At 47.2% G+C, this 25,052-nt stretch overlaps 1 protein-coding gene across 14 annotated transcripts in view; it reads left to right on the top strand.

The window, feature by feature from the left end:
* LOC135910807 (prestin-like) overlaps window positions 1-25,052 on the top strand; it is a 271,569-nt gene that overhangs the window by 209,991 nt on the left and 36,526 nt on the right. For 12 of the 14 annotated variants that reach the window (XM_065442913.2, XM_065442918.2, XM_065442916.2 and 9 more), the window contains exon 2: window positions 11,922-12,115. In XM_065442913.2, the coding sequence (XP_065298985.1) occupies window positions 11,922-12,115 (194 nt within the window). Of the gene's footprint in view, window positions 1-9,607; window positions 9,744-11,921; window positions 12,116-18,999; window positions 19,038-21,940; window positions 22,039-25,052 lie in introns of those variants that run through there. The other 2 variants (XM_065442923.2, XM_065442928.2) reach the window with 2 other exon arrangements.

The following is a 25,052-nucleotide window of genomic DNA, read 5'->3' as shown; positions in this document are numbered from 1 at the left end:
GGACGCCATTGATTCCTTTTGTGCGACAGCTTTACAGAATCGCACTAGTGTTCATAATAGCAGCCTCAGTGAACTTTTACCTTTTTACCTAAAATCGACTTTTGTATCTTTTAATGACCGGACCCACATTAAAAACAGTGGTGTGTGAATTGACTCATGCCTGGCCCCTGTTTTAAGTGACATCTACCTTGCTCATCATGACCGGCTGCTATTGAGCATGCGAGATAAATGAAGTGTCGTCAAAGTATGCCGTTTCGTAGATAGTTTTTAGTCCTTGTAGATTGCGACAACGCTGCTTTCTAGCCCACATCAGACGAAATCGCGAAAACTTTTAACAATTGCTTTCATCCGCTTGTGTTCACCCATGAGATGCCTATACTGACAGCAGCTTACAATTTTTAGACCTCAATTTACTTCTTTCACGTGACCATGTATGCTGAATGTATGATACCAAGAAGCGGAAAACCTCTTTTATCATTTGACTCAGCCCATTTTAAGCTGGTTAAGCTGAGCATCACTAATTTTTGTCTTAGTAATGCCCTAAGGAAATCCTATTATCATGGCATGCAGCGCAGGTTTGCAGGTCAAGTTGATCGACTTTTGTGTGCCGCGTACCCGGCCACGCTACTGTCGGCCATAGCTGAAAAGCTATTAAAGCAGATAAGGAAGGACAGTGACACACGGCAGCCTAACAAAGAAATAATGAGCGAAAGAGGCCGGTAGTCATACCATACTTGCATAACGTCTCTCACTGATTAAAGAAGATTGACCGCAAGCGTAACGTGGGAGCAGTGTTTTCCGCGCTGGATACGATACGCAGGCTCGGTACGGTCGTAAATCCGCTCCATCCGCGCACTACTGCCTGTTCGACCATGCAGAAAAAGCTTTTTTGGTCTTGCGTTGTTAGGATTGTTTATTCAATTCCACTATCATGCGGGAAGAGATATATAGGCCAAACTGGTCGCTGCCTTGATGAAAGGCTAAATAAAAAATTAAGTTATAGGGTTTTACGTGCCAAACCACCTTGTGATTATGAGGCACGCCGTAGTGGAGGACTCCGGAAATTTCGACCTCCTGGGGTTCTTTAACGTGCATCTAAATATAAGTACACGAGTGTTTTCGCCCCTTCGAGATGCGGCCACCGTGGCCGGGATTCGATCCCGCGACCTCGTGCTCAGCAGACTATTATATTATGTAGCGCGCAACCTTCATCAGATTAATGTCTCTTAGTTGGCTGCGCATGCAGGCTGTGCGACCTGTCTGATAATTGACGCGCGAGAGCATCGTGTCTCTATGGACTTCCTAACGGTTAAGGCCCAACCACACGGAGCGCGGGATACGCGCTTCGCTAAGCGTTATACGTGAGCGTATGCGTCCCTGAGTCCGTATTACGAAGGCCAGGGCGAGCAGCCACACGATACGCGCACTAGCGAGCGCTTCATTGCGCGTGAGCACAGTGCTGCGAGACCACCTTCGGGAAAAACGTTATTGTTAGAAAAACTTACGCTTAATTTGCTCAAAAATAGAAGCAATCGTGATCGGGAAATGTGATCCCGATGGGGCTCGACCCGCTGCTTCCGGTGTATGACACCCGTGTAAACATTTTGAGCACTCGCCTGTTACGGCAGCGTTGGAGCATCACATTTCTCATCACCTCGGCCCACAAGCACCTCGACGCGTGCTTATTCTTTATGGCACGTGTTCTTCGCCGGCCAAAGTGTAGGCCGAGCCTCAACGCAGTCGACCAGCGGTTCGTTAAGGCTCACTCACACTAGGCCAACAGGACACCGATCTTGGTCGGCGCCTCCGTGTCGGCACCTATGTCACATTGTACCGACGCCGAGCTCTTCGCCGACCGCCGGCAGATTGTCGGCTTCGGTACAGTGTGACAGATGCGCCGACGCGAAGAAAAAAAAAATCGCTGTCGCCGACAGTCGGCAGGCCGAAATCATTGTCGGGTCGGCCTAGTGTGAGGGATCCTTTTTTGAGCGTCCGTCATCTTTGCGCGACACGGAACCAGCGGTGACCCCCAGAGTGTCAGCACGGGTCCGAAACCACGACAACCTGTGTAGAAACCCGCGTCGGGAAATTTTACATGCCGGCTACGTAACGACCGCGCGCAGGCTGCCACTTCCGTCGCGTACGCTCACAATGACGCTCAAAATCAAGCACTGCCTGACATGCGCGCGCCCTTCGCGATACCGCACACGCATGGCGCACGAACCTTGGGTATGTTGTGACAAGTGACAGTCGGACGATAGGTTTCAAGTGTTATGGTTGCGTAAGTGTGAACTTCTCGCTAACTGTCTTGGTTAGTAATCACTGCACGTTTCGTTTGGAATATGCATGCACCGAGCCTGCTACGACAAAGCCTGTTAGAGAAGCTTTGGCTGGAAAATAAATACAAAAGAAGAAAATGTGTGATCGGCGCGCTTACCAGTATGACGCAGGACGGCATCTGATAGTGTAAGGTCAGCATGTGAAGAACCACGGATTGTCACAGTCTGTGGTGCACGGAAGACGGTTCAAGTTATCCATGCCTCGAGGAATGTCCGAGGTGAAGTTTTAATCGCGGAAAACAAAATTCAGCGCGTGCAGACGTTGCGTCGTACAATAAGCGTGGCAGCTAAGACGTTAACGATAATAGCACTATCCTAAAGCATAACGCATGCGCTGAAGTCGCATCACGTGCAATTCATGCATACCGGTATGAAATTCTCTAACGTCAATATTGGAAGTTCGTGGTAGTGGGGTGGTATACCTCCTTCACCGCTGGAAGCGGCTTCCAACGCTTAGCTGTTGATACACTTCTCAGGGTACTCACTGCCTTAAAGCGATAATGATGGTAGTAGAGCCACTTTTTTTTTTTTTTTTGAGACCGCGGTTGGAGGAAAAGGCGTCGGAACCGTTGACGAAATCTGCGTCGCTACACTCGGTACACTATTCGCACAATGGCTGCATAAACCGTCGTTGTCAGCATACACTACCGGTTTAACTCGGCGCCACTTGCTGGAAACGTTTCGAAAACGGCACAACCGCTTGACCGTTCCAGCTCGATCCTCCCTACGGCGTCCCCTCCGCTCCTCCTCCCACCCCCCACTTCTCACACACATGCATTGCGTCCACAGTCTGGCAATAGGGCGCGGAGTGGCACCCACATTGCTCGCCACGGTGTCCGTGGCTGCGGACCGACCGTCTTCGCGGGGTGCGATTTGCCAGCTCTTGCAAGCGCTTCGCCCCCTCTTGCGTCATCACTTTCTGCCTCGCGTTAGCGGCGATGAATCTGCGACCCGCCTTCGTTGCCAGCTGGCGTGTCTTTAGCCGCAGTGCTCTAGATTAGCGCCAATTGATGCATGCGCGCTAGCGCGTCAGACTTATTGGGGAATTTTAGACCAGGCGACACAAACAGCTTGCGTCGTCGTCCCACTTGGGTATAAGCAATCCGCGTGAGTCCCAACCGGTTCCAACGAGACCCAGAGTTTAGCTTCTTGAGTACGCAAGCCTCTTTCGTCAACGCTAAAGCTATATCGAATTTGCGTTGCGTGACCTTTCCCCACGGCGATCGGCGACTTTGAGATGTCGTGGTCAAGGCCGATCCTTATACTCCGTTTTGTGCGATTGCGTAGCGTGATTACAGAACCCGGGCCAGGTTGAAGATAGCAATACTTCTTGCAGTAGCTGCATGCACCCGCATCGAGAAATAGTTCGGTATGTTTGGACGTCAAACCGTCAAACGGTTCTTTACTTAGTCTCAGTAATAAATGAAGCAAAAAAGAAAGTTTCCTCCTTAAATACGAATACACTGCGTTATAGAGCTGTTAATACATAGTTTTATGACATTTTTTTATTACGTCGGTTTCCCTTTCGCGTTTCCCATTAGCAGCCTGTCGGGGTAGGCTCGCGCGCGTATGTGCGACTATGACACTTTAATTGAACAAGAAACGCGCGTAGTAACACATTTTGACTTCCAAACCTCTTGTATAGCTTCCACATAGTTGCACACTAAGTATGAAGCGGTGTCATAGGCGTTTAGCCACAGGCGATGCAAACGCGCCTCTTGGCTTCACTGCCATCTCCCGGAGCAAAGGCGCAAGCGTTGAGAGCTTCGCTCAGAAATGGCCGCAACAACGCATGTTTGTGGCTATGTATATACGTGACACTTGGCTACGTTCTGTCTGCATTTTTCGCTGGCAGTTTTTGTGGGAGTACTTGAGTCCAACGCGCGTGTCACTTTGTAATTTTCTTTAAGCAAAGTGTTCGTTAGAATCAAGTTAATACAGTATGAGCTTTCTTATTTCCGTAACTATGTGTTTACTGGTATCTAAAATGCTGCTGGTGTGTAACTAACGTGCTAATTTGTCACACTTCCTGGAAAGAAGTATTGCATAGCTATTACTTTCTCTGATGTGTCTGATGTGGTAAGAGTGTCGATATTGTATAGCATCGATGTCCCATAACTGCCTACGATGCTCCGTCAACTGCCGGGTAAGCGAACGAGTGCGTTGAAAGGGCACCTCGCGGATTTCCACCGAACTGGTTTCCCGTATTCAGTAGCCCAGTGCGTCCAGTTGTCGTTTGATTCTCCCTCGCCCTCCGATCTGCTAGCCTCCGGTTTCGCTCAAGTGGTATAGCCACCGCCTCCGGTGATGTGTTGACCGCGGGTTCGAATCCCGAGCCGGCATGAATTTTCTTCAACTAAGAAGCTTTCTTTCCGAGCAGCCTCTACGGGTTTCCTTTGTAGCCTCGTGCTACAGTTGGGCGGATGAAGTTCTTCTGTCTTTCAAGTGCGCTTATCAGGGCAGGCCAATCCGTGTATGTTGGGGGTCCCAACCTATCATACGTGAAATTTAAAAGCATGCAAATGCCATGTATAGCTGGAACGGACCAAGGTAATATTACTTGCCGTTGCTTGGAGATACTGAGATAATATAGTGCATCCCGCCTAATTGCATAATTAGTCTTAATTAATTAATGAAATTCTCGAATATTATCATTAGATTAAAAGTGTCAGTGAGAAGATTGTGTAGAGCAGCATGAAAAAACTCCCTATGCAGCTTTATACTGCTGAATATGTGCTACATAGGAGTGGTTTTTCCGAGCGTGAAAGTAACTCGCGAATACGCGCAAAGTGCCTCGAGCGGCCAGTCGCGCGGCAATTTTGCGCGTATTCGCGGCGCTCGGTAAAACACTTTTACAGCTATGTAGCTCGTATTCAGCAACAAAAAGCTGTGTCGGGAGTTTTTTCATGTCGGTGCACAATCTTTCTCGTCGACACTTTTAATCTAACTATAATATTGGAGAAGGTTATTAATTAAGACTAATGATTTAATTCGGCGGAATGCAAAAAAAGGAACATAATTTGAGTATGTCCGAGCGACGGCAACAACATTAGCTTGTTTGTGTGCAGCTATACGAGACATTGGCGTATTTTTACATCTTGGTGCACGATAGGTTGGGACAACCCTGCACGTGAAGGCAACAACAACGTTGCGTTGTATTACAGTGCAAGATGAAGTCTGCGACTTTCCTTTGAGGGCGTTTATCTCTCCACGTCAGGTTTTTTTTCGTATAACCTCCTTGGTCTTCGCCTATAGCTGTTCTCGTCATTGCAACACGATTCCTTTCTTTCTGAAGCGTCTTCCGGCCTTAGCTAGCTGGCTGCGCTTCCTCGCTGAATTATTTTCTTTTTTTTTAATCTCTTCGCTTCTTCGTCGGCCTATTCTTTCCGAGGCGACGTCGCGCGGCGTCATGCGTCTTCGTCGCCGCAGAATTCTCGCCTGTCGACGCTTGACTTCACGCCGCGCAGCTCGTGACGCGTGGCTTTCGGCAAAGTTGCAGCTGCTTCAAGAACTCTAAATGAAAAAAAAATAAGTAAAACAGGTGGGAGTGACGTCAGGCTGGTGACGGCAGGTGAATGGGTAGTTGACGCACCAGCGCGCGTGTGCTTTTCATATGTTCGCCTGTGCATTTACCGCGGTAACAGTAAAAACAAAAATCAATCGGACACATGCTATTCGCCTGCAGTTAGTACATAGTTATGTTGGACGCTCTACAGAGCGGTCGACGCAAACGAAATTCTCCAAAGCACTGCGCTGTAATTTCTATTCCGGAGTTATATCTCGCGTGGGTCTCACGGAGAAGTTGCATGAGCGCAAAGATCGCCCGGCGGTGATGTCAGCCGAGAGTCATGTGAGTCTGCGGACTACAGGGCCCATCCGGTTCCGATGCCCACGCGCTTGCGCCATCCGGGAAGTGGTTTTGCGTCACAGTAATGAACGTGCCCCCCTTACTTCCGAGAAGGGCAAGCGTCAGCCATGTCTACATACGCCTGCCGGTGCGGAGGGCGCACTTTGAGTAAAATGAAAAGCCACCTCTTTCAACCCGGCTTTGCCCACGTGACCTGTCTAAAACTTTTAAACTTGACCAACTAGTTTTGCTTTCCGTGAGATTACCTCGAATTTTTTTTTTAGTTAGAGGGAGGTGAACGCACGAAAATTGATGCCAGTGCCACCGCATCTTGGTCGCGTCGGTCTCCGCAGCATGTCTACTAATCGCGGCCCGTGCACGAATTAAGTGCCGTAGTTTGATAGGCAGGCAGGTGAGTCGACTCATGCGCGGCATTCTCGCGAATACTACGAAGCGATCGAGTCACAAATTCTCGTCAAATGTCGGCACATTATTGTCCTCAAAGTTCCGTCGCACCTTCACTGATGCCACTCGTAATCTGCGCCATCAGTTTCTCTCTCTCTCTCTCTCTCTCTCTCTCTTTCTCTCTCTCTCTCTCTCTCATACAGTTCTCTATGACGCTCGTGTACCTAAATTTAAGTGCGCGTTAATCAACCCCTGGTGGTCAGAGATCATTCGGACTCCGCCACTGCGACGTGCCTCGTAATAAGATCGTGCTTCTGGTTCGTAAAACCCCGAAATTCAGTTACTACTTTTACCTAAATTAACTTTATCTTGCCCTGCTTGCCGAAGCTTGACTGAGCTAAATGAGACGTCGCTATTCTTTCGAGTGCAACCGATTTCGCGTCGTTTGCGTCTAGTTCGTTTCCGCTTGGCGTTCTGTCTCGCGATTGCCTCACGGATACTGTCTCCGGAGGCGTTTTATTCCGCATAATGCCATCGGCTGGGCATCACTCTCGCCGTCGCGAACTTCCGGTTCGGTTTGATAGGCGCGCGGCAGGCGCGGTCCTGCCGGTTCGTGTTTATAGTGCACGTGGACCTTCTTGTTATCGCCGGCCACCATCCTGCAACGCGGCATTATACGCGGCCTTGTGTACGAGGCCCGTGCTTTCTCCTAGCGTAAGCATGCTCGGGGCGTACATGCATGTCCGTACACGTGTGCTGGCCTTGGCCTTCCCTGGATTCCCTTTTTTTTTTTATTCGAAAGCTTGCCCTTAGGCATAGTACAAAGGATGTTAAAAGTACACGCACAGATTCGACCCGTGGATTCCTTCTTGTGGATGGCTCATTTTTTTTCTTTTCTTCTCTCTCTCTCTCTCTCTCTCTCTCTCTCTGTATTTACGCTCTTCGATGTTTACTCGCCTCTTCATAGAGCGTCCTCAGGCGCAGTGCTTGACGGCCATAGCGCGCAGCTTTGATGCTGCGAGATAAGAACAATGCCAAAGCACGCGGGCACGCATTTCTGAGCTAATTCTGGGTGGAGAGCTTCGGGCGGCGAACAGTTTTGTCGCAGCGAGAGTCGTCACTTTATGTAAAGTGCGAAAAGAGGCGCTTCGTTCGCGTTGAGTGTCATCACTCGACCTTCTCTTTCCGTTCAAGCAAAAATGAAAACGAGGAAGCAATCATCGCTTTGCAATCTCTCCTACACGAATACTTCAGTAAGTTGACCAGTCAGCAAGTTGTGTTCGAAGTTCTTTGAATCCAACTTGGGTTCGTTTTCTTTTTTTTTTTCTGCGTTCCTTTAGCTCTGCATGGTTTTGCAATATTATCTTTCAACCAGATATTCCAACACGGCGTCTTCGTCGAAGCTATAGTTCTGTAGTAATGATTATATCGAATACGGTTACCGGGACCCGTTTCATATGAACCTCTCCTATACTAAATTTCGGTGCCAAAGCGAGTGTTGTACGAAAAAGCCGGGCGAAATAAACTTTCTTAATTGTCCCGCTGTATGTGTATGAGTGAGGCAGGCATACGGTCCGGTTATTGCTCCGCAACCGACAGAAACCAGTTGACAAGTCATCACGTTCACTGCTGCTCGTAATCTGTATTGTATAGTGCCTTTCTTTTTCTTTTTTGGCAGCTTCCTATATGTTCGACATGCATGCGAAATATACGTAGACGCCGGGGACGGGTAAGCCGCACGCTCTCATCGCTCGTCCACAAGAAATATTTTTCTTTGCTTTCTTTTTCTTTCATTGATTACTTCAACTCTCAAGCATCATTGCGTACGCGAACACTTGCTCACGACGGTTTTCTAGACGGCAGGAGGCGTCACAGCGTGGTGGCCACCGTCACACGCACACTGTCCACTTCGCACGAGTTTGAGGCTATAGATGCGCGGCGAATCCGCAGCCGCGTTTATAAATTGTCAGAACTGTCCCTTCTTCGGACCACGCTTTGATGGATCACTGCGGTCGTCCCCTGTAGGCATAATTATAGCCACCTGTCTCTGGATTCCAAACGGCCAACATTTTCATTCAAGGCTAACGCGGAAACAAAAATCGCCTTGGCGGTCGTGACCGTCAGCGGACGCTGCGGTCTTGTTTGTTGTTCGGAACGCGTGCGGATTAATCGCGGCTGATAATCATTTGAGTGGCCCGACCGATCTGCGTCGCAGGCCTTGACAACTAATTGGCGAATTGCGCGTTCTCCTCTGGCTACGCCGCCGCCGCCGCCGCTGCTGCTGCTGCTGCCAAACGTGACGTTGGCCCTCACTGCAAGCGCCGTCATGCGCCCCCCCCCCCCCCCCCCCACCTCCTGCCGATTTCGTTCCTCCGCAACGCGTGCCGTTTAACCAACCCACAGTGCGAAGGCCCTGCCAAAACAAAGGCCTTGCAAAAGCAAGCAGCGGGCTGGGCGCGGAGCCCGTCCCGCTTTGTTCAAGTGAGCTTGATGGGAGGTCTCTGCCTTTTTTGCAGCGCAGGCTGTTTTAGATAGAAGGCACACAATTCCGGCAATCTCCGGGAGACTCCGGCAGTCCGGCAATTCCGTGTTGAAGCAGCTCGCGAGGGAAAGGGCGGGGGGGGGGGGAGTGTGGAGATGGGGTGCGGGCGACGGATGCAGAGAGAGAGGGAGAGGTCGCCGCTTTTGTTTTTTCTTCATTTCGCCGCTTTCGTGGATGCTTTTGCGAAGCGCAGCGTTCGACTCCGCGCGTGTGTAGAATGAACGCGTGCCGCGACCCTTCCTTATTGGTGCTGCTGCTGCTGTGCGCGCGCCGTACGCGCTTGACGCATTGTGACGACACGCCGCGAGGACCGCTCGCGTTCGCCGTCTACAGCGCTGCCCGGATATAAAGGGGGCGGGGGAAAACGGCGGCGGCAGAGTATCGGCCGACGGAGTTTCGGCGCCCGCTCCGTGTCGTCGACCTGCCCGTGTGCCACGCTTGGTCGCGCGTTCGAGTCTCGGATCTGTGCGTCCACCTCCCGTGCGTGTCGCGAGTGCGCGAGATTCACCGCTGGTTCGTCTCCGTGATTCGAGCCGTCGCCGTGAGGAGCAAAGTGCGTGCTGTGGGTCTCACCGGGCGCGCCTCGCGGACCGCCAGCCTCTTCGTAGAAGTAAGGCCCGAAATTTGCATTTCGCTGTACGAGGAATTTGGGGCAGTTTAATTTGTAACAAAAAAAAAGAACGTTCTCTCTCCCTCTTTCTCTGTTTCACTAACACTTGATCGACCGCTTGTGTTGCTGACGGCCTTTTGCACGAACCACTTTTGGTTGTCCTTCATTGTCCTGTTATTATTTTTTATGCCAGATTTAATGCCACCCGCTGCAAAATCATCTGTCGAGCAATGATTCGCTGTCACTGATTCCCTGTCAGCTACAAGCAGAAATCATCATCGTGCCGAAAAATTGCTTTTGACAGTGTTTAGCAGTTTCTAAGTTTTCCTTCCTATTCGGTGGCTCTGGGCAATAAACGCTAACTTAATGTATCATGTGAAGTAAGTTGTTCTGTTAACGTATAGATTGACTGGTTATGACGGTGTCACCGCGAGAAAGGTCGTTCCGATCTCTAGATGCTAAAAAAATAAAAATAAAATAAAAATAAAATAATACGGGATGCAAAAGCAAGGATACGAGCATGTAGACGGGCTACGTTTAATGAATTACCTGTTCGAAAGAATATGGGCGTTCGTGACGGTGGTGCACTTGACTGCGAATATACTGTGATAAATTTTGTGGAATAATGATAAGCTATCAGTGAAACGGCGACGGAAGACGATTCGCATACCAAAGTGTGTTTTTAGTAGACGCCATATTCCATTTGTTACTGTAACCCGATAAACATTTTCCCAGAACTTGCACTTTTTTTAAAAGGCAGTGAAGGTAAATTAATTATTAAGCTACGGCTTCGTATATCACACTTTTGGAATACCAAGTAAGCCATATGACTCGGTTTGCCAAAATTCATCCACGCAAACAAATGACTGACTTGCGCCGAATCGCATTCCTGGCGTCGGCGTCGGCGTGAGGTTCCGCATAAAGTCCAAGGGCGATGACACCGTCGCCGCGCGCCCTACGCTGCATGTGCGAGTGAAAGCGTGTGAGAGGAAGGGAGGAAAGCGGGAAGGCAGCGCGCCGTCTTTCACGGCGTGCGAGGAACCCAAATTTGCGAGCCAGTGGGCGCAGGGGAGGGTTCTACTCCGGCTGCAGCAGTGCATGTGACGTCAGCGCGCGGTCGCGCGGCCGTATTTTGAGAGCGATTTGCGTTGGGAGAGGAGGCTAGATGCGTCGGCGGCTCGTAGCTATGTGCGTGCTGTTTGTTCTCGGCGCTCACTTAGCGTTGAAGCGATAGACGGCACGAAGGTCACTTCGCTCGCTGCTGCTGCCGCATTTCCCCGCGCGACATTTTTGACAGCGAGTGTCTGCGGTCATCGAGTGTGATGTGTTCGTGTTTGCTGTGCGCGCTGACACCATGCTTGTTAAGTTAGTTAGCAAGCGAGTGTTTACAGGTTGATACGGCTGATAAGAGCACTATCCTTACTTCGTATGACTGTCTGCTAATTTGCCGTCTCAATCGATGCTTCGCCTTTCGGGCGAAACTGCGACTTCTTCTTTTCTTTTTATTTCCGCAACAGGTAGCCGTGATGTCATTTCTACTCACAGCATCATCTCCTGGATAGTTTAATGTTCACCACTAGAAAGTGAATAGGTCGTGGGTAATTAAATTTTTCAATTGAAGCCTTTCCAAAACACTTCCGCAAGAAAAGTTCAAGTACTCGAAAATGAAGTAAAATTCCGGACGAGCCAATCATCATTGAGGTCAATGGTAGAGCGCAAAATGGAAGTCTGGATTTTAATTTCCGCCGCTAATAATAAGCCTGTTGCAGCCAAAATATGGAGAACATGATTTCGGGAGTACTGCTGAGGTCTGAAATGATTTAATCTTTCATTTTAATGTTTCTTTAGGACGCAATTCAAGCGGCATAGTTTGCACACATTTTCTATGCATCTGTGCGTTTTGTCACCTTTTACTGCCTGCATGTGACCTGCTTTTACTTACTTTCTCGGTATAATTTCGTTTGTCAGCGCATGTGATTTCTGTCATGCAAGTCACGTGACTGGGACTAACTTTGGCAGGACTTATTAAAGTGCTCCTCCATTCTCTCTCTCTCGAAATGTATGGATCGCCCCAGCAGTGTGAATAGAGCGTTGTGCGCGAGCACTGACCTCGTGATGCTGTTGTGACTCACTGCCTTCAACCGTTGACGTCACTCTCTCTCTCTCTCTCTCTCGCAGACCCGGACCGTGAGGGGGGCGGTGGGCGGTCTCACTCCCTGTCCGAGTCCGGCATACGGGCACACATCAACAGCGCCTTCAGCATGGCCGAGGAAGGCTACGGCGCCATCGACCGCGACGATGACCACCCGCACGAGCCGACGCTCTCGGGCTCGGCGGTCGTCGTGCCCTGGTGGATCATGGAGGACGCCAAGGTATACACTGCATGCCCTCCCCCCCCCCCACCCTTATACATCACCCTGTATTGAACAGTCGACGGTATACTTTCGCAATGACAGCATATTATGGGAGAAATCAGGCACCGCAATCGCTCAGACGCCGTGGAAATCGTGGGTATACGTATAGGACGCGGATGTTTCTACAATTTGAAATGGATCAGTTCGGAAAGTGTGCGTCGCGTATCACTTTTTGTAGGACTTTGTGGCTCACGTCTGTAGCGTGCTATCCTCGCAGGACTTATTAAGAGCGCTTGTTTTGCGTTCGCGTTCAACTAATTTAACTCGCATAATTTTCAGAGCATAAATAATTCGCGCCCTTTTCGAGCGTGCAGTACGTTTTATTTATTTATTTATTTATTCAAAATACCCCCAAAGGCCCTCATTACGAGGGTATTACATGGGGGGGGGGGGGGGGGTCAATCACAAGCACTGGTTGTAGTTTGTACATACTAAAAACAAGAGAGGTTAACAGAAGTAATAATACAGTGAAACATAGTTAACATACAAGATAATTAGGTCACAATTATTACAGAGAAAACATCAGTACATATTAGGAGAACATAAGGCAACTGCACTAAAAACACCAACAAATATCGAAAAACACTGTAAAAGTCCCAAAAAAGAATAATAATACGATTAGTCGACAAGTCGTGAGCGAATTAAATGTTGAAACTTAGTCAAGTCTGGTTCCGTGGCAATGACTGATGGTAAGGCGTTCCATTCAGTTATTGTGCGTGGTAAGAACGAAGATGCATAATGGGATGACTGGCAGTTAATGCGTTTGACTTTGTATGGATGGTCACGGCGTGGAAAAATAACTGTTGGTGACTGAATGAAATCATCGTGAAGTGATGGATGGTGATAAAGCTTATGGAAAAGTGTTAGGCGAGAAATTTTACGGCGAAGTGCTAAGTTGTCCAAGTCAGCTTTATTCTTTAACGCGGTGACGCTGGTGTAACGTGAATAATCTGAAAATATAAATCGCGCAGCACGGTTCTGCAAGGCTTCGATGTTACTTATGATATACGTTTGTTCGGGATCCCAGATGGCAGACGCGTATTCTAGTTTAGGACGGATTAATGTTGTATATGCTAGTTTTTTAACATGCATTGGGGCTTCTTTTAAGTTATGTTTAATAAGTCCGAGAGTACGATTTGAAGAGGCAAGGGTAAGGTTAATATGATTATTCCATGATAAGTTTGATTGAAGATTGATGCCAAGGTACTTGTAAGTAGTTGCGAGTTCCACAGGGTTGTTATCAAGGGAGTAGGTGGTTAGAATTCGTGGCCTATTGGTGAAAGACATGAGTTTAGTTTTGGAAATATTTAATGGCATTAACCAATTAGAACACCATGCACTTATTGCGTCCAGGTCAGTTTGTAGTAAGTGGCTATCGGTGTTACTTGTTACACATCGGTAAACTACACAATCGTCTGCAAATAGTCTGATTTTAGATGAAACGCAACTGGGTAAATCATTAATATAAATTAGAAAGAGTAAAGGACCAAGTACGCTGCCCTGTGGAACTCCAGACGTAACATCAGCATAACATGAGTTAGAATTGTTAACTGATGTAAACTGAATTCTAGATGAGAGAAAATCGGTGATCCATGCAATTATAGTAGGGTGAATGTTAAGCTGTGAAAGTTTAAGTACCAACCTATGGTGTGGAACACGGTCAAATGCCTTAGAAAAATCTAAAAATATTGCGTCAACTTGGAACCCGGCGTCTATTAGTGCGTGTATGTCGTTAATAAATCCGGCAAGTTGTGTGTCACATGAGTAGCCCTTGCGAAAACCGTGCTGATGCTTAAAAATAATGTTATGGTCTTCAAGGAAGTTGATTACTTGACTGTGTATGATATGTTCGAGTAATTTACAAATAGTGCTGGTTAAGGAGATGGGACGATAATTAAGGGGAGAAGCGCGATCACCTGATTTGAAAATGGGTATTATTTTAGCAATGCGCCAGTCATTAGGAATACCACCAGTTGATAGTGACTGGGAAAATAGAGCTGTTAACAGAGGACAAATACTATGCGATGTATTCTTTAAAATTTTATTGTTGAAACCTAGATGGTCGGCACTAGATGACATTTTAAGATTGGTTAGTAGAGATAAAACACCAGCCTCACTGATGTCTACCTCATGCATTGTGATTCCCACTAATGTCTTTAAAGTTGGCAATGAGTTAATGTTTTCATGAGTGAAGATTGTTACAAACGTATCATTAAGAAGTTGAGCGCAATCTGAATCGCTGATGGGAACACCAAAAGAATCAGTAAGAATGATGTCAGTGCGAATTGCAGGGTTCACCACACGCCAAAAGTGACGAGTATTAGTTTTTAGCATGGATGGTAAATCATGAGAAAAAAAGTTTTTGCGAGTGGATTTTAGTAATGCCTTATAAGCCTTTTCACATGCTTTGTGTTTATCATGAGCACTCGCTACACCAGTCAGCTTAGCCTGCCTGTAAAGTCTTTTCTTTTTGTTATTAAGCCGCCGAAGCTTGTTAGTAAACCATGGAGAACTGCTTTTGTAGGAAATGGATAACACAGGAATGTAGGTGTCAATGAGTGAACTGAGGGTGGCCTTAAACAGGACCCAGTTCTGTTCAATGGAACGGGAATGAAAATCATGCAGAAATTGACCTGAAAATGTGGTTAATTCATTGTTAATTGCGTCGAAATTGGCTTTACCGTAACACCTTATTTTCTTTTTGGTAATTATTCTTTTGCTCACGCAAAAGTTAATGCATCCAGTTATGACATCATGGTCAGCGATGCCTGCTTCATGAGTTATGTCAGATAATATATCCGGATTATTAGTTAAGATTAAGTCTAGTATATTGGCAGAAGTTTCAGTGGATCGTGTTGGTTGACTAATAAGTTGGGTTAATGAAAAGTCAAGACAAGTGCCGAGAAAGGTATGCGCGGCCGCATCCGTGGCCGATACGGAGAGCGTCGACCAATCTATATTAGGAAAATTGAAATCGTCAAATATGATAATCACCGACCTCGGAAAATGCGCGCACACCTCGCTCAACACTCGATGATACTCTTCGGAAAACGCGCCAGACATGTCGGGTGGGCGATAAAAAACGCCAATTATCACACCAAATGCAGCACCCTTCAGGGAAATCCAAATACATTCCAGAAAAGAATCGATAATGATGGGTGCGGCGATGAATTCTTCCTTTATCGCGATGAGCACACCGCCCCCTCTACGCTGTTGCCTATCACATCGAAAAAACTTGAAATTGGATTCACTCGTAAAGATGTTGTTATCGTGTATGGTGTTGTTAAGCCAGGTCTCGGTAAGTAACACTAAAGAAGCCTGGAATGAATCGATGAGCGATGAGAGTGCAATACCATTAGCGATAACACTTCTAACGTTGGTGTATAAAAAGAGAAATTTGTTATCAGTGCTAGAGTGCAATTTTACGGGTGATCCAGTAGATGAAACTGAGCTTAATGAAACAAAAGAGGAGGAACATCATTGATCCCTGCGCCGAGAAACAAGAACAGCCTGGCCTTCATTGGTGTTCCACTCGTAAACTTCGTTGTTTAAGTGCAGTTTGTTGAAAACCAGACGCACTCGGTCTCCGTCTTTCTTCATAGTTCTCGAGAACTGGAGAAGTTTCCGTCGCTTTTCGCGAACTGCTTCCGAGTAATCTCGCGAGATGCTGAAGTTAGTGTTCTTCAACTTATGGCCGCGGCTCAGAACCAATTCAACTTCTTTTTCATTGAAAAATTTGGCTATTCGTAACCTTGCGCAATCTACGGAACGGCATAAATCAGGCGCTCGGCGAGGCTAATTGTTGGCGGAGAACAAGTTTGAGGCGACACGTTGCAGAAACGTTAATATCAGAACCTACAGGGTCGTTTGCAGCTGCAGAGACAAACTTTATGCAAATCTGTATGCCGCCTATCATTTCAACGTTGGCGTGGCATCAAAACTGTCGGCGCACGGAGCTACTCTGCGCCAGCGCTTCCTTTAGTATAGTATTATAGATTCTACTGGTTGAACGTGATTCCTAGATCGCGGTGCGTTCGCGGGCGACCTCGCGAAACTTGAAGGGATACCGAAACGGACGTCAACTTAGGAGAGATTGCAGTTCTGGAATTCTACAAACGTCTGTTTTATCGTGAACTTAGCCTTCGTATGTGGGAAACACCAGGAAACGAAACCAATTTCAGAGCTGGTATCTCGTGATGTAATTGGAGTTGCAGAGCGTCTGTTCAGGACTGTTTGATAGCGTATTAATAAACAAGCATACCATCGAATTCTAGAGGAACCGAAGTGCCAAGCTAGTGAGGTTTTAAAGGCTTTTCTTATAGCAAGAATGGTAGCAACATGCGAAAATACTTCGGAATCTGTGTCATGATACTAGACGCGAAATTAAAAGAAAGAAAAGGAATTCGTCCTTCATTCTCTCCTTAGTAACCAAATTTTTCTCGCTAAACAAAAGTACATTAACTCCGCACCACTCTTTGCTGTACCTTAAGTGTGCTTTGCGCAGTTATTCACGTCAGCATTGCCTAATGAAACAGTTTAAAAAGCCTCCGCAGAAGTCGCACTGCATTACTCCATTTCTCTTTCGAACTTTCGATTTGTTTGTGTAAGCTTCAATCGTTCCTCAGAGAATTAGTAGTATATACGCCGTAGTCATGCGCCGTCATCACACACGCTTGAAATCTGACAGGTCCCACGCCGCAGACTTTCAGAGCTGCGTCTTGTATACGTAGTCGCAGAATGGAACGGTGTGTTTGTTTTTCAGAAGAGAAGAATTTCGGGCCAGTTCATGACGCATATTTGAGTACGGTGAAGCGCGAGGTAGAAGCTGAGGCGAGACGGACGGACAAGCTAAGCGCTTGTCCCGTCTATCGTGCTTCACCGTCCTCAAATATTTGCTCTTCCTTGTCCGATGTCCTTGTTCTACAATTTTACCCTGAAGGAGCAGAGTGCGCGTCCCAAAGCTATAGTGTCTTCACTGCGATACAACTCTTGCACGACACAATAACTGGCGTCTGCTGGGCTCCGTGGGAAGCTGACGCGTGGCGCCGACTGCTGCGGACTAATGTTGCGTTCTCTCACTTGGCGTCGCGACGTGACTAACCCTTCAGCTATTAGAAGAGGGCCGTAGATTGGCACATGCACAAGCGAGGACGACGGGATGAGCGCCACTACCATCTCTTTTATCAGGCTTGTCCTCTTGGGAGATTCAAAGTATTTTTTTTTACTTTTAGCTTAGATCAATAATTAAGAAAAATAATTAACCAAGCTTTATATGCTTTAGACGCAAGATATCCAACAGAGAACTTGTAACATCCCGTTGAGAAATATCCAAATAATTTCTCTCCATATAGATAGCTGCTGTGGGTTTATTATTATTTTTGGGGGGGGGGCTACAAAGAAAGCGCGCCATATTTCAAAAAGGTATCAAGTGACTATAGGCGCTAGCGCGATGCGGCACTAATGTCCTCTAACGTGGTACCAACGAATGATCGCAGTTGTATGCGCAGAGAGCCCATGAATAGGCCGCAATCAAGAGTGAGAGCCGATGGCCACACTCGTTGTCTTTGATGCATCGCCGTACGCCGCCGAGACCTCGCCCTTCTCGCAATCAGTCAGCAGCGAGAATGCCGACAGAGCTTCGAGAATTGGCACGAGGTATTGATCGTATATCCCACGGTGTCATTTGCTGCAATGCTCGGACGGACAATATGTCTCGGCAAAAGTGGAAACCAAGACCGTCGTGTTCGATTGAGCTCCTTTGCTTAAGGCCTATTCTTGCGTTCTGTGCGCGTATACAACATCGATCATTCGTTCGTAGCGTGTTTGAGGGCACTAACGTTGCTGCACGCAAGTGCTTAGTCACGTGGTATTTATTCAAATCTCGCGCACTTTCTTTGATGCCCGGAAATCTTTATGCCACAGCAGCTATCTTCCCGGAAATTATTTCGCTGTTTCTCAATAGGGTTCTATAGCTCTTCCATTGGAGGGTTTCGTCTTTAAAGTAATACTTTAAAAGCTGGCTAATTTATTATTGTTTAATGACGATCTAAGATTATGCTAAGAGATACTTCGAATAAGTTGGCAGCATTGTCGGAGCGCACACGTGGATTTTAGGCGGGGCACAAGTTAGTTGGAACATCCTGTACTTGAAATACTTCCACGGGGCGAATGCTTTACGCGCGTGGAACAAAATAACTGTGTAGGTGCCTGGTGGGCGGTTAACGTAGCGCCCTCGTTGTTGCAGCTGCCCGCCTATTCTGCTCACGTGAAACTAGACCTCTCTGTAGTACGAGTACCCAGTCCATCGGATGTGTTGCTGTAAGCGCTGGTTCTCGTCTAGTACGCGCGATCAAATGTCGTGCAGCTTCCACGACCCTCACACATCTTCGTTGCAAACGAGGCTTCTGTTTCCTGCGCCATCCAGCATTTCTGTATCGAGTCCAGTCGATTTCCCTCCTAAGCTTTCGTTCTTGCATGTATGCGTCTGCGTGCGTATAGGGGCGCATTCAAATAATGGTCGCCGACTTATTTGCTCTTTGCACCAGTATTGTTCTTGCCTTTTTTCGTTTCACGTCAACACCGTCATCTCGCCTTCACGCATTGCCTACTGTCAGAATTAGTGCAGTCCTCGAATGTTGCTTGCGTCTGTCCGCCTTGGAATTTTTTTTTCCCCAATCGACCCATAGTGGGTGGGAGCCATCTGGTTTCTCGGCTAACAACCTCAGCAACAGCAGCAGCAACGATACAAGAACACGGCAGCAGGCTGTCTTCAAGCATGCCGTCACGTAAAGCTAAGCGCAACTGGCACTGCCGACAACGGAAGCCTTCGTCCTCAACCGCGCTCACCGTTCCCCTGCTACGGGAACACCGTGCGAGCGGCGTGAGTTGTTTGTTCGACCAGACGGCCGCGAGCAGTTGTCGTCTGCATCTTGCGAGCGCATTTTTATGCCCAGCTGCGGCCGTTTGCGTTGCCGTTGTAAGGAATCTCTTTTCAATGGTCGTGCCGGCCGACTGTTCTGCAGACGTTCAGAAACGCCCTTTGTATTTCCTGCTGCGGCCGTTGAAGTTACCGACCGGTCACTTGAGCGGGACAGACTCGGCTATAGTGTCGGGTCGTGCCTTATAGGATATACTGACGACACTTAACTGCCGTTTTGTGCTGTTCTGATGCTTTTGTGATGCTGCTGGCGTAAGGAAAAGCCGGTAAGTCGCTTTTGAGGCACGCGTTGCAGAAACAGACGGGAGAGGTAGGCAACTCGCGAACAATTTCGCAGAGTGGATGGATACAAACGGCGAACGCGCAGGTGCCAGGATAACAAGAGTAAGTTCAGCTAAATGTGGTTCAGGGCGCGGAGGGGGGGGGGGGGCACGTCGTCAAGCATCCATGGCCTTATTTCGTTATTTTAATTGCCGGATTCCTCGCAACCTGACATGTTTTGTAAAGTATACCATGTAGCGTTTTAAGGAGTATAATTAGTAAACACGCTTGCAAGTGTGGTGCTATAGGAGCGTCTGTGCACAGCTATACAGGGTGTCCCAGCCAACTTTATGAGGGTTGCAATGCGGGCTGGTTGGTAACGCATCGTGAATTTGTGTCCGCATAACGCATGTGTGTGTGTCCCTGTGAGTCTTCTCCTGTCTTTTAATCCCGCTACCGTACACCTTTTCAAGTTAACTTTAGCCAAGGCTTAAAAATATGCAAACGCCACGTATCTGGACAGAACAAAGATAATGTTGTTTGCCGTCGGTTGGAGATACTCAAACTCTCTTGTTTTTCGTTCCCTCTAATTAGATGATTAATCTTCATTAATTAAATAACTTCTCAAATATTATGAGATGAAAAGTGCATGTCAATAAGTAAATTGTAGAGCGACATCAAAAACTCCCGATTCGCCTTTCTCTTGCTCAATACGGGCTACATAAAGGTATTTTCCCGAGCGGTAAAGAAGAGAAACCCGCGAATACACGCAGAGTGCCACGATTGGCCAGTTTCGCAGCAGTCTTGCGTGCATTTGCGGGCTTTTTTCACCCTCAGAAAAACATTTTTATGTAGCACGTATTGAGGAGCGAAAACCTGTATCGGGAGTTTTTCATGTCGCTCTACAATTTTTTTCATTGACATGCACTTTTCATCTCATTACAATATTTGACAAGTCGATTAATTCATTAAGACTAATTATGTAGTTAGGTGGAACGAAATAAATAAACTGAGTACCTCCAAGTGACGGCAAACCATATTACCTTGGTTCTGTGCAGCTACGTGGCGTTTGCGTATTTTTAAACTCTGGATGAAGTTAGCCGGGACACGTGCCTGTATAAGGCAAATATTTATTTTAATCGTTTCGATACAGGAGCTGCATGGGTGCGCAATGCTCGGGCACTATGTTTCAGACCTTCCAATAAGACCCGTGCATCGAGCTTACACTAAGCTAGACCTAGACTAGAGACTAGACTAGACTTAGACTGAACTGTCGAGGACAGTCGGTAGACTCTTGTTGCTGAAAATCCACCCATTCACTGTTCATTCAGGACCCGTTTTTTTCTGCTCAGCCATCAGGCGAGGGGTGCTATGTGCTATAGTGGGGCTGACTAAGCGAAGTAAAAAATTGAAAAAAAGACGTTGAGGTGGCATTCAGCTGTCAGTCAAGGTGGCATTCAGCTGTCAGTCAACATAGTCTTTGTTGGGCTGAGTGCGAAGGTGAAATTAGCCCAACGTTCTGTATCAAACGACGTATTCGAACTATGGCACACTTCAAAAATCTACGACGACCATGGCTCGAAAGTATCGGCCGAAATGTGGCTACTCGCACATTTGTGACATCATTGCTGGATAACCTTGAAAGATCCCTGAATGTGGAAAGATGCCTGCGATGATGTCATACTTCCAACCTGGGGATCAGTGATAAAAGCCGCTCAGGTTTAACGCGTAATTTGCTTCAACTTCTTTTACGCGCTTTTCGATACCTCTGACAAAACTGAGAAAATCTGCCAAGAAAAGCCATATTTTGGTCGCCAGCTTCCGATGTACGCGTCTGCCTAACTTGCAGAGTCGTCGTAGCAATTTGCCACTAAAGTTAGCTGAATCTACGGTTTCTTTATTTTTCTGTTCTCGTTTTTTGGCAGCCTTCTCTTTTTCCCGCTGAGAAGGCAGTTTTTCACCGTCCACCTCTCCCTTTCGAAGGCAACGTAACGTTAAGAACGAACACCTACCATTTTCTTTTCCTCGCCCTTGGGACATTTATTTTTCGTTCTGAATTTTGTTTCACGCACACAGTGCAATATTTGCTCCGTTTCCGAGTCGAAAAAGATAATCAAGGAATTCCACTGGAGTTGTCTAAGTACGCGTAAGCATACCCCCATATTTGAGTTGGCCCACTATCGAATTTCAGTTGGTCCAAGACCAAATTTCAGTCGGTCCATTCCCAAATTTCAAGTTGGCCCAGCCCCAAATTTAAGCTGGGCCACCCCTACTATACCTTCCCCATGAATTTTCTGTGGAGACCTGTGTACCCCTATGAGTATGCATAAATCTGATCACATGGGTATTCTCTCTAATCGATTTTTTTTTCAGTTGTTCCTTATCACTTATAAAGCTGCCAATCATCTGCATTTGCGCTATTATAACAGTTAAATGTCTTAACTTCGTAAATGACGCATTTTTGTGCAGATACAAAAAAACTTTAATTACACTTTTCGCGCGACGGACAGATATTGCTGGGGTACTCGCCAAGGAATGCTTACGCATTAAAACCGCGGACGTTGTTCTTGCTTCCTTTCTGGCAGATCTGGATCGCGAAGCGTATAGTGCTGGCTCGAAGACCTTCTTTTGTTCAGTTCCATTTGCATGGTGCTTCAGTCGTGCAGTGCTTGCCCAGATGTCAGTAAGTATGCACGCTCGTGGCGTGTCTGGCCTTTGTAGACTGCGCTCTCTACCTAACCTTCGGCTTTCCCGTGTGGTCACGAAAGCACGCTACAGGTGCGTGTGTCTGTGAACTCGCCGTTGCTAGGCTACCGACTCTCCTTTCGGGCTCCGTGCGTGCGAGGCAAGCAAGCAAGCGAGGAGCAAAATCTTCATTCAACCCAAAGCACACAGCCACTTCCTAGTCTCAAGTTTCAACTCTAATTTGAACTGCAAGAAACCTTCAAGGGATTTGAACGCACAGCAAAAGTACACAGCTAAAACACTTAGAGGGCCCCTCAGCAACTTCGAGCTTCGAATGACTTGTCGGTTGTCTAGCTGGTTTTGGGCCATGGTGATCATCTTGCGGAGAGAAAAGAAGCGCAAAGAACAGCAACACACGGAAGCTGGGCTTTCCCAACTAAGTTTACTTTTGCAAGCGCACAATATATATACACCGAATCGTACCTGCGAAAGTAAAATTTAACAATAAAATAAACATAAAATAGACACACGAACAACCATAATACGGGCGCGCGGGCTTAGATCAGGCGTTGGCGATTATGTCGTCAAACTATCGCATCGACGTATGCCTCGGCAAGACTCAAACGAGGCCCCGCATCAAGAAAAGCCTACCTCCCCGCGCCAGAGGAGATGACGTCACCCCTCGAGCCTCCACTTTACACGTCACGGAGGCGACGTCAGAATCGCCAGAATCAACAGTAACAATTCCGGTATTCCCGTGAAGCGCAACGCGTGCGAAACCGCCACAGGAAATTCGCCGCTCAGCAAGAACGTACGACGGAGAAAAAAAGATTTAAAAAAAATAGATAGACACGATTTGCGTCATCAGCTCCGGTAATAAAGGCGAAGAAAGAAAAATACCGATCGTGCGCGTTCATCGAAGCAATAGAGCAGATACATATACGCTTTCAAGGCCGTTTTCCTAAGAGTAACATAAGCATTATATGTGTATATCACTCCTGAAATCATGTTTACCGTGCAGAGTGTCATATCAGTTTTGACCACAATTTAGAGATTGAAACGGCAAGATAAACGGTGGTCTAAACCTTGAGTCGCCACACTGAAAACTTCACCGAACATGGCGTCCCAACCGCAGCCAGTCTGTAGAATTGGGATTCAGCAGATATGGTTGTATCATGAAAGGGATACACCCTTTACGTAAAACGCATGCTTAGATAAATCTTCTTTTTAACAGTGACAAGTGTTTGTGGTAGCTCTCTCTGTTGTGGATAATAGCTTTCAAATAATTATAATAAAAAAAACAGGCAGAGTCAACTCTAGCAGACATCTACTTAAAGCGAAGCGTTCTTGGTTTGTTACTGCCGAGAGAGGGGTCACGTACCAGAAAAGTTCAAGAAACACTGCTTTAGACCTTCCACGCCACACAGGCAGGATTGCCGTCGATGCCTATATATATGTAGTTGCCCTCCTTGTCTCTCGTTTTCTGCCCCGAGCCTTGCGCAATAGGCAGCCCGTTAATGAGGCTGACTGCAGTCGCACACGCCAACTTACAACGTCGTGAGGCCGTACTATCACCTGCTTCGCAATAACCTCTTCAAGTCCTGTTCGCACGATCGTGCATCAAAAACACACACAAAAAATGTCGATGAAGATAATTACATTTAATGTTTCCGCACAATCAATCAATCAATCAATCAATCAATCAATCAATCAATTTGTATTATTACTTAAAAATGCTTTACATATAGAGGTATACAGAAGGCGGTCCCATAGTGAAAACTGGATTGGGACCTCCCGTTCATGGTTAACATAAAAGTTACATTGACAAGAAACAGCAGGGGAATCGGTACAATTACAGAAGTGATAAATAATGAAACACACATATGCGTAAATGAATTCATTAATGGACAACAATGTATCCGCAGTAAGCAATATTGCGAAACTAGATAAAACTAACACTTCTGATTATACCTGTGCTGCGAATTTGATTATTTCTAGAGTGTTTTTGTTGAATATGCGAGTTAGAAGGCAGACGGTTGCAATGTTTGTTCCATGTGTGTCGTCAAGTGGCCGGTTCTTTTCTTTCACTGTTTTCAGCAGTGTTTCACGTTGGGCAAAATTTTTCAAGTGGCTAGACAGGTGCTTCCCAAGTGTGCTGGACATGAGATAGTTAATGTTCTCGTATCTGACATTCATGTATAGAGTTCTCGCATGGAGTCCACATTCTGTAAACTTGGGGGAAAAAAAAGAGAACTCGCCGACGATTTGAAAATGCCTAATCCATTCTGCTGCTGTACGGCTTTGACGATTCCGAAGATGCACAAGAAATCTGGTGAAACTGAATTTTCAAAGAACACAATTAGCCGGCGTCTCAAGCGCCTAAAGTTCTGCTGGAGGGGTAGCTGCGGTTGCCGCCAGCCTGTCACGGGATCGCGATCGCGCGCGAGATGACTTGTTCTTCCTCGTTTGTTCGTCGTCACTTCAGCTTAAACTGCAGGCTCCAGTGCAAGAGCGCGAGTTGGAGCTTGGCAAGGCTTGGGAGTGGGCTAGTTGGTAAACCGTGAGTACAGTTGAAGCGCGAATTTTCCCAAGGGTGTGACAGGGAATCAGACACATACAAGCGCTAACTATTGCTAACTATTAACTTCTGAACGGTTTTATAGTTGGAAAGTTAAAAACCTATGTATACACTGTTTGTAGCTTGCGCTGCGCTGCCAGATTGTTTCGAAACGGTGTACGAGCGGTGGTTGCGCTCCCGCCACGTTGGCGTTCTTAGCTTCACGCTTCACCGAGCGACGGAGCAACAGACCACGTGGTTCGACACGTTGTTTGCGTCCAGACAGCGTTCGTCTGTCACCGTTGCGATCGCCGGTGGCAGGAGGAGGGCAACGAATACATCACGTGAACGCTGGGGACCAATCCGCGTACCGGTGCACGGAAAAAAAAAGGAAAGAAAGAAATACGACGCAGAACGCGCGGGCGAGTTTCGCACATAGAAAGTCGGCTACAAAA

This window comes from Dermacentor albipictus, chromosome 5, assembly GCF_038994185.2.
Source record: "Dermacentor albipictus isolate Rhodes 1998 colony chromosome 5, USDA_Dalb.pri_finalv2, whole genome shotgun sequence".
In the NCBI taxonomy this organism is placed as follows: Eukaryota; Metazoa; Arthropoda; class Arachnida; order Ixodida; family Ixodidae; genus Dermacentor; species Dermacentor albipictus.
This window is presented reverse-complemented; position numbering and strand designations above follow the sequence as displayed.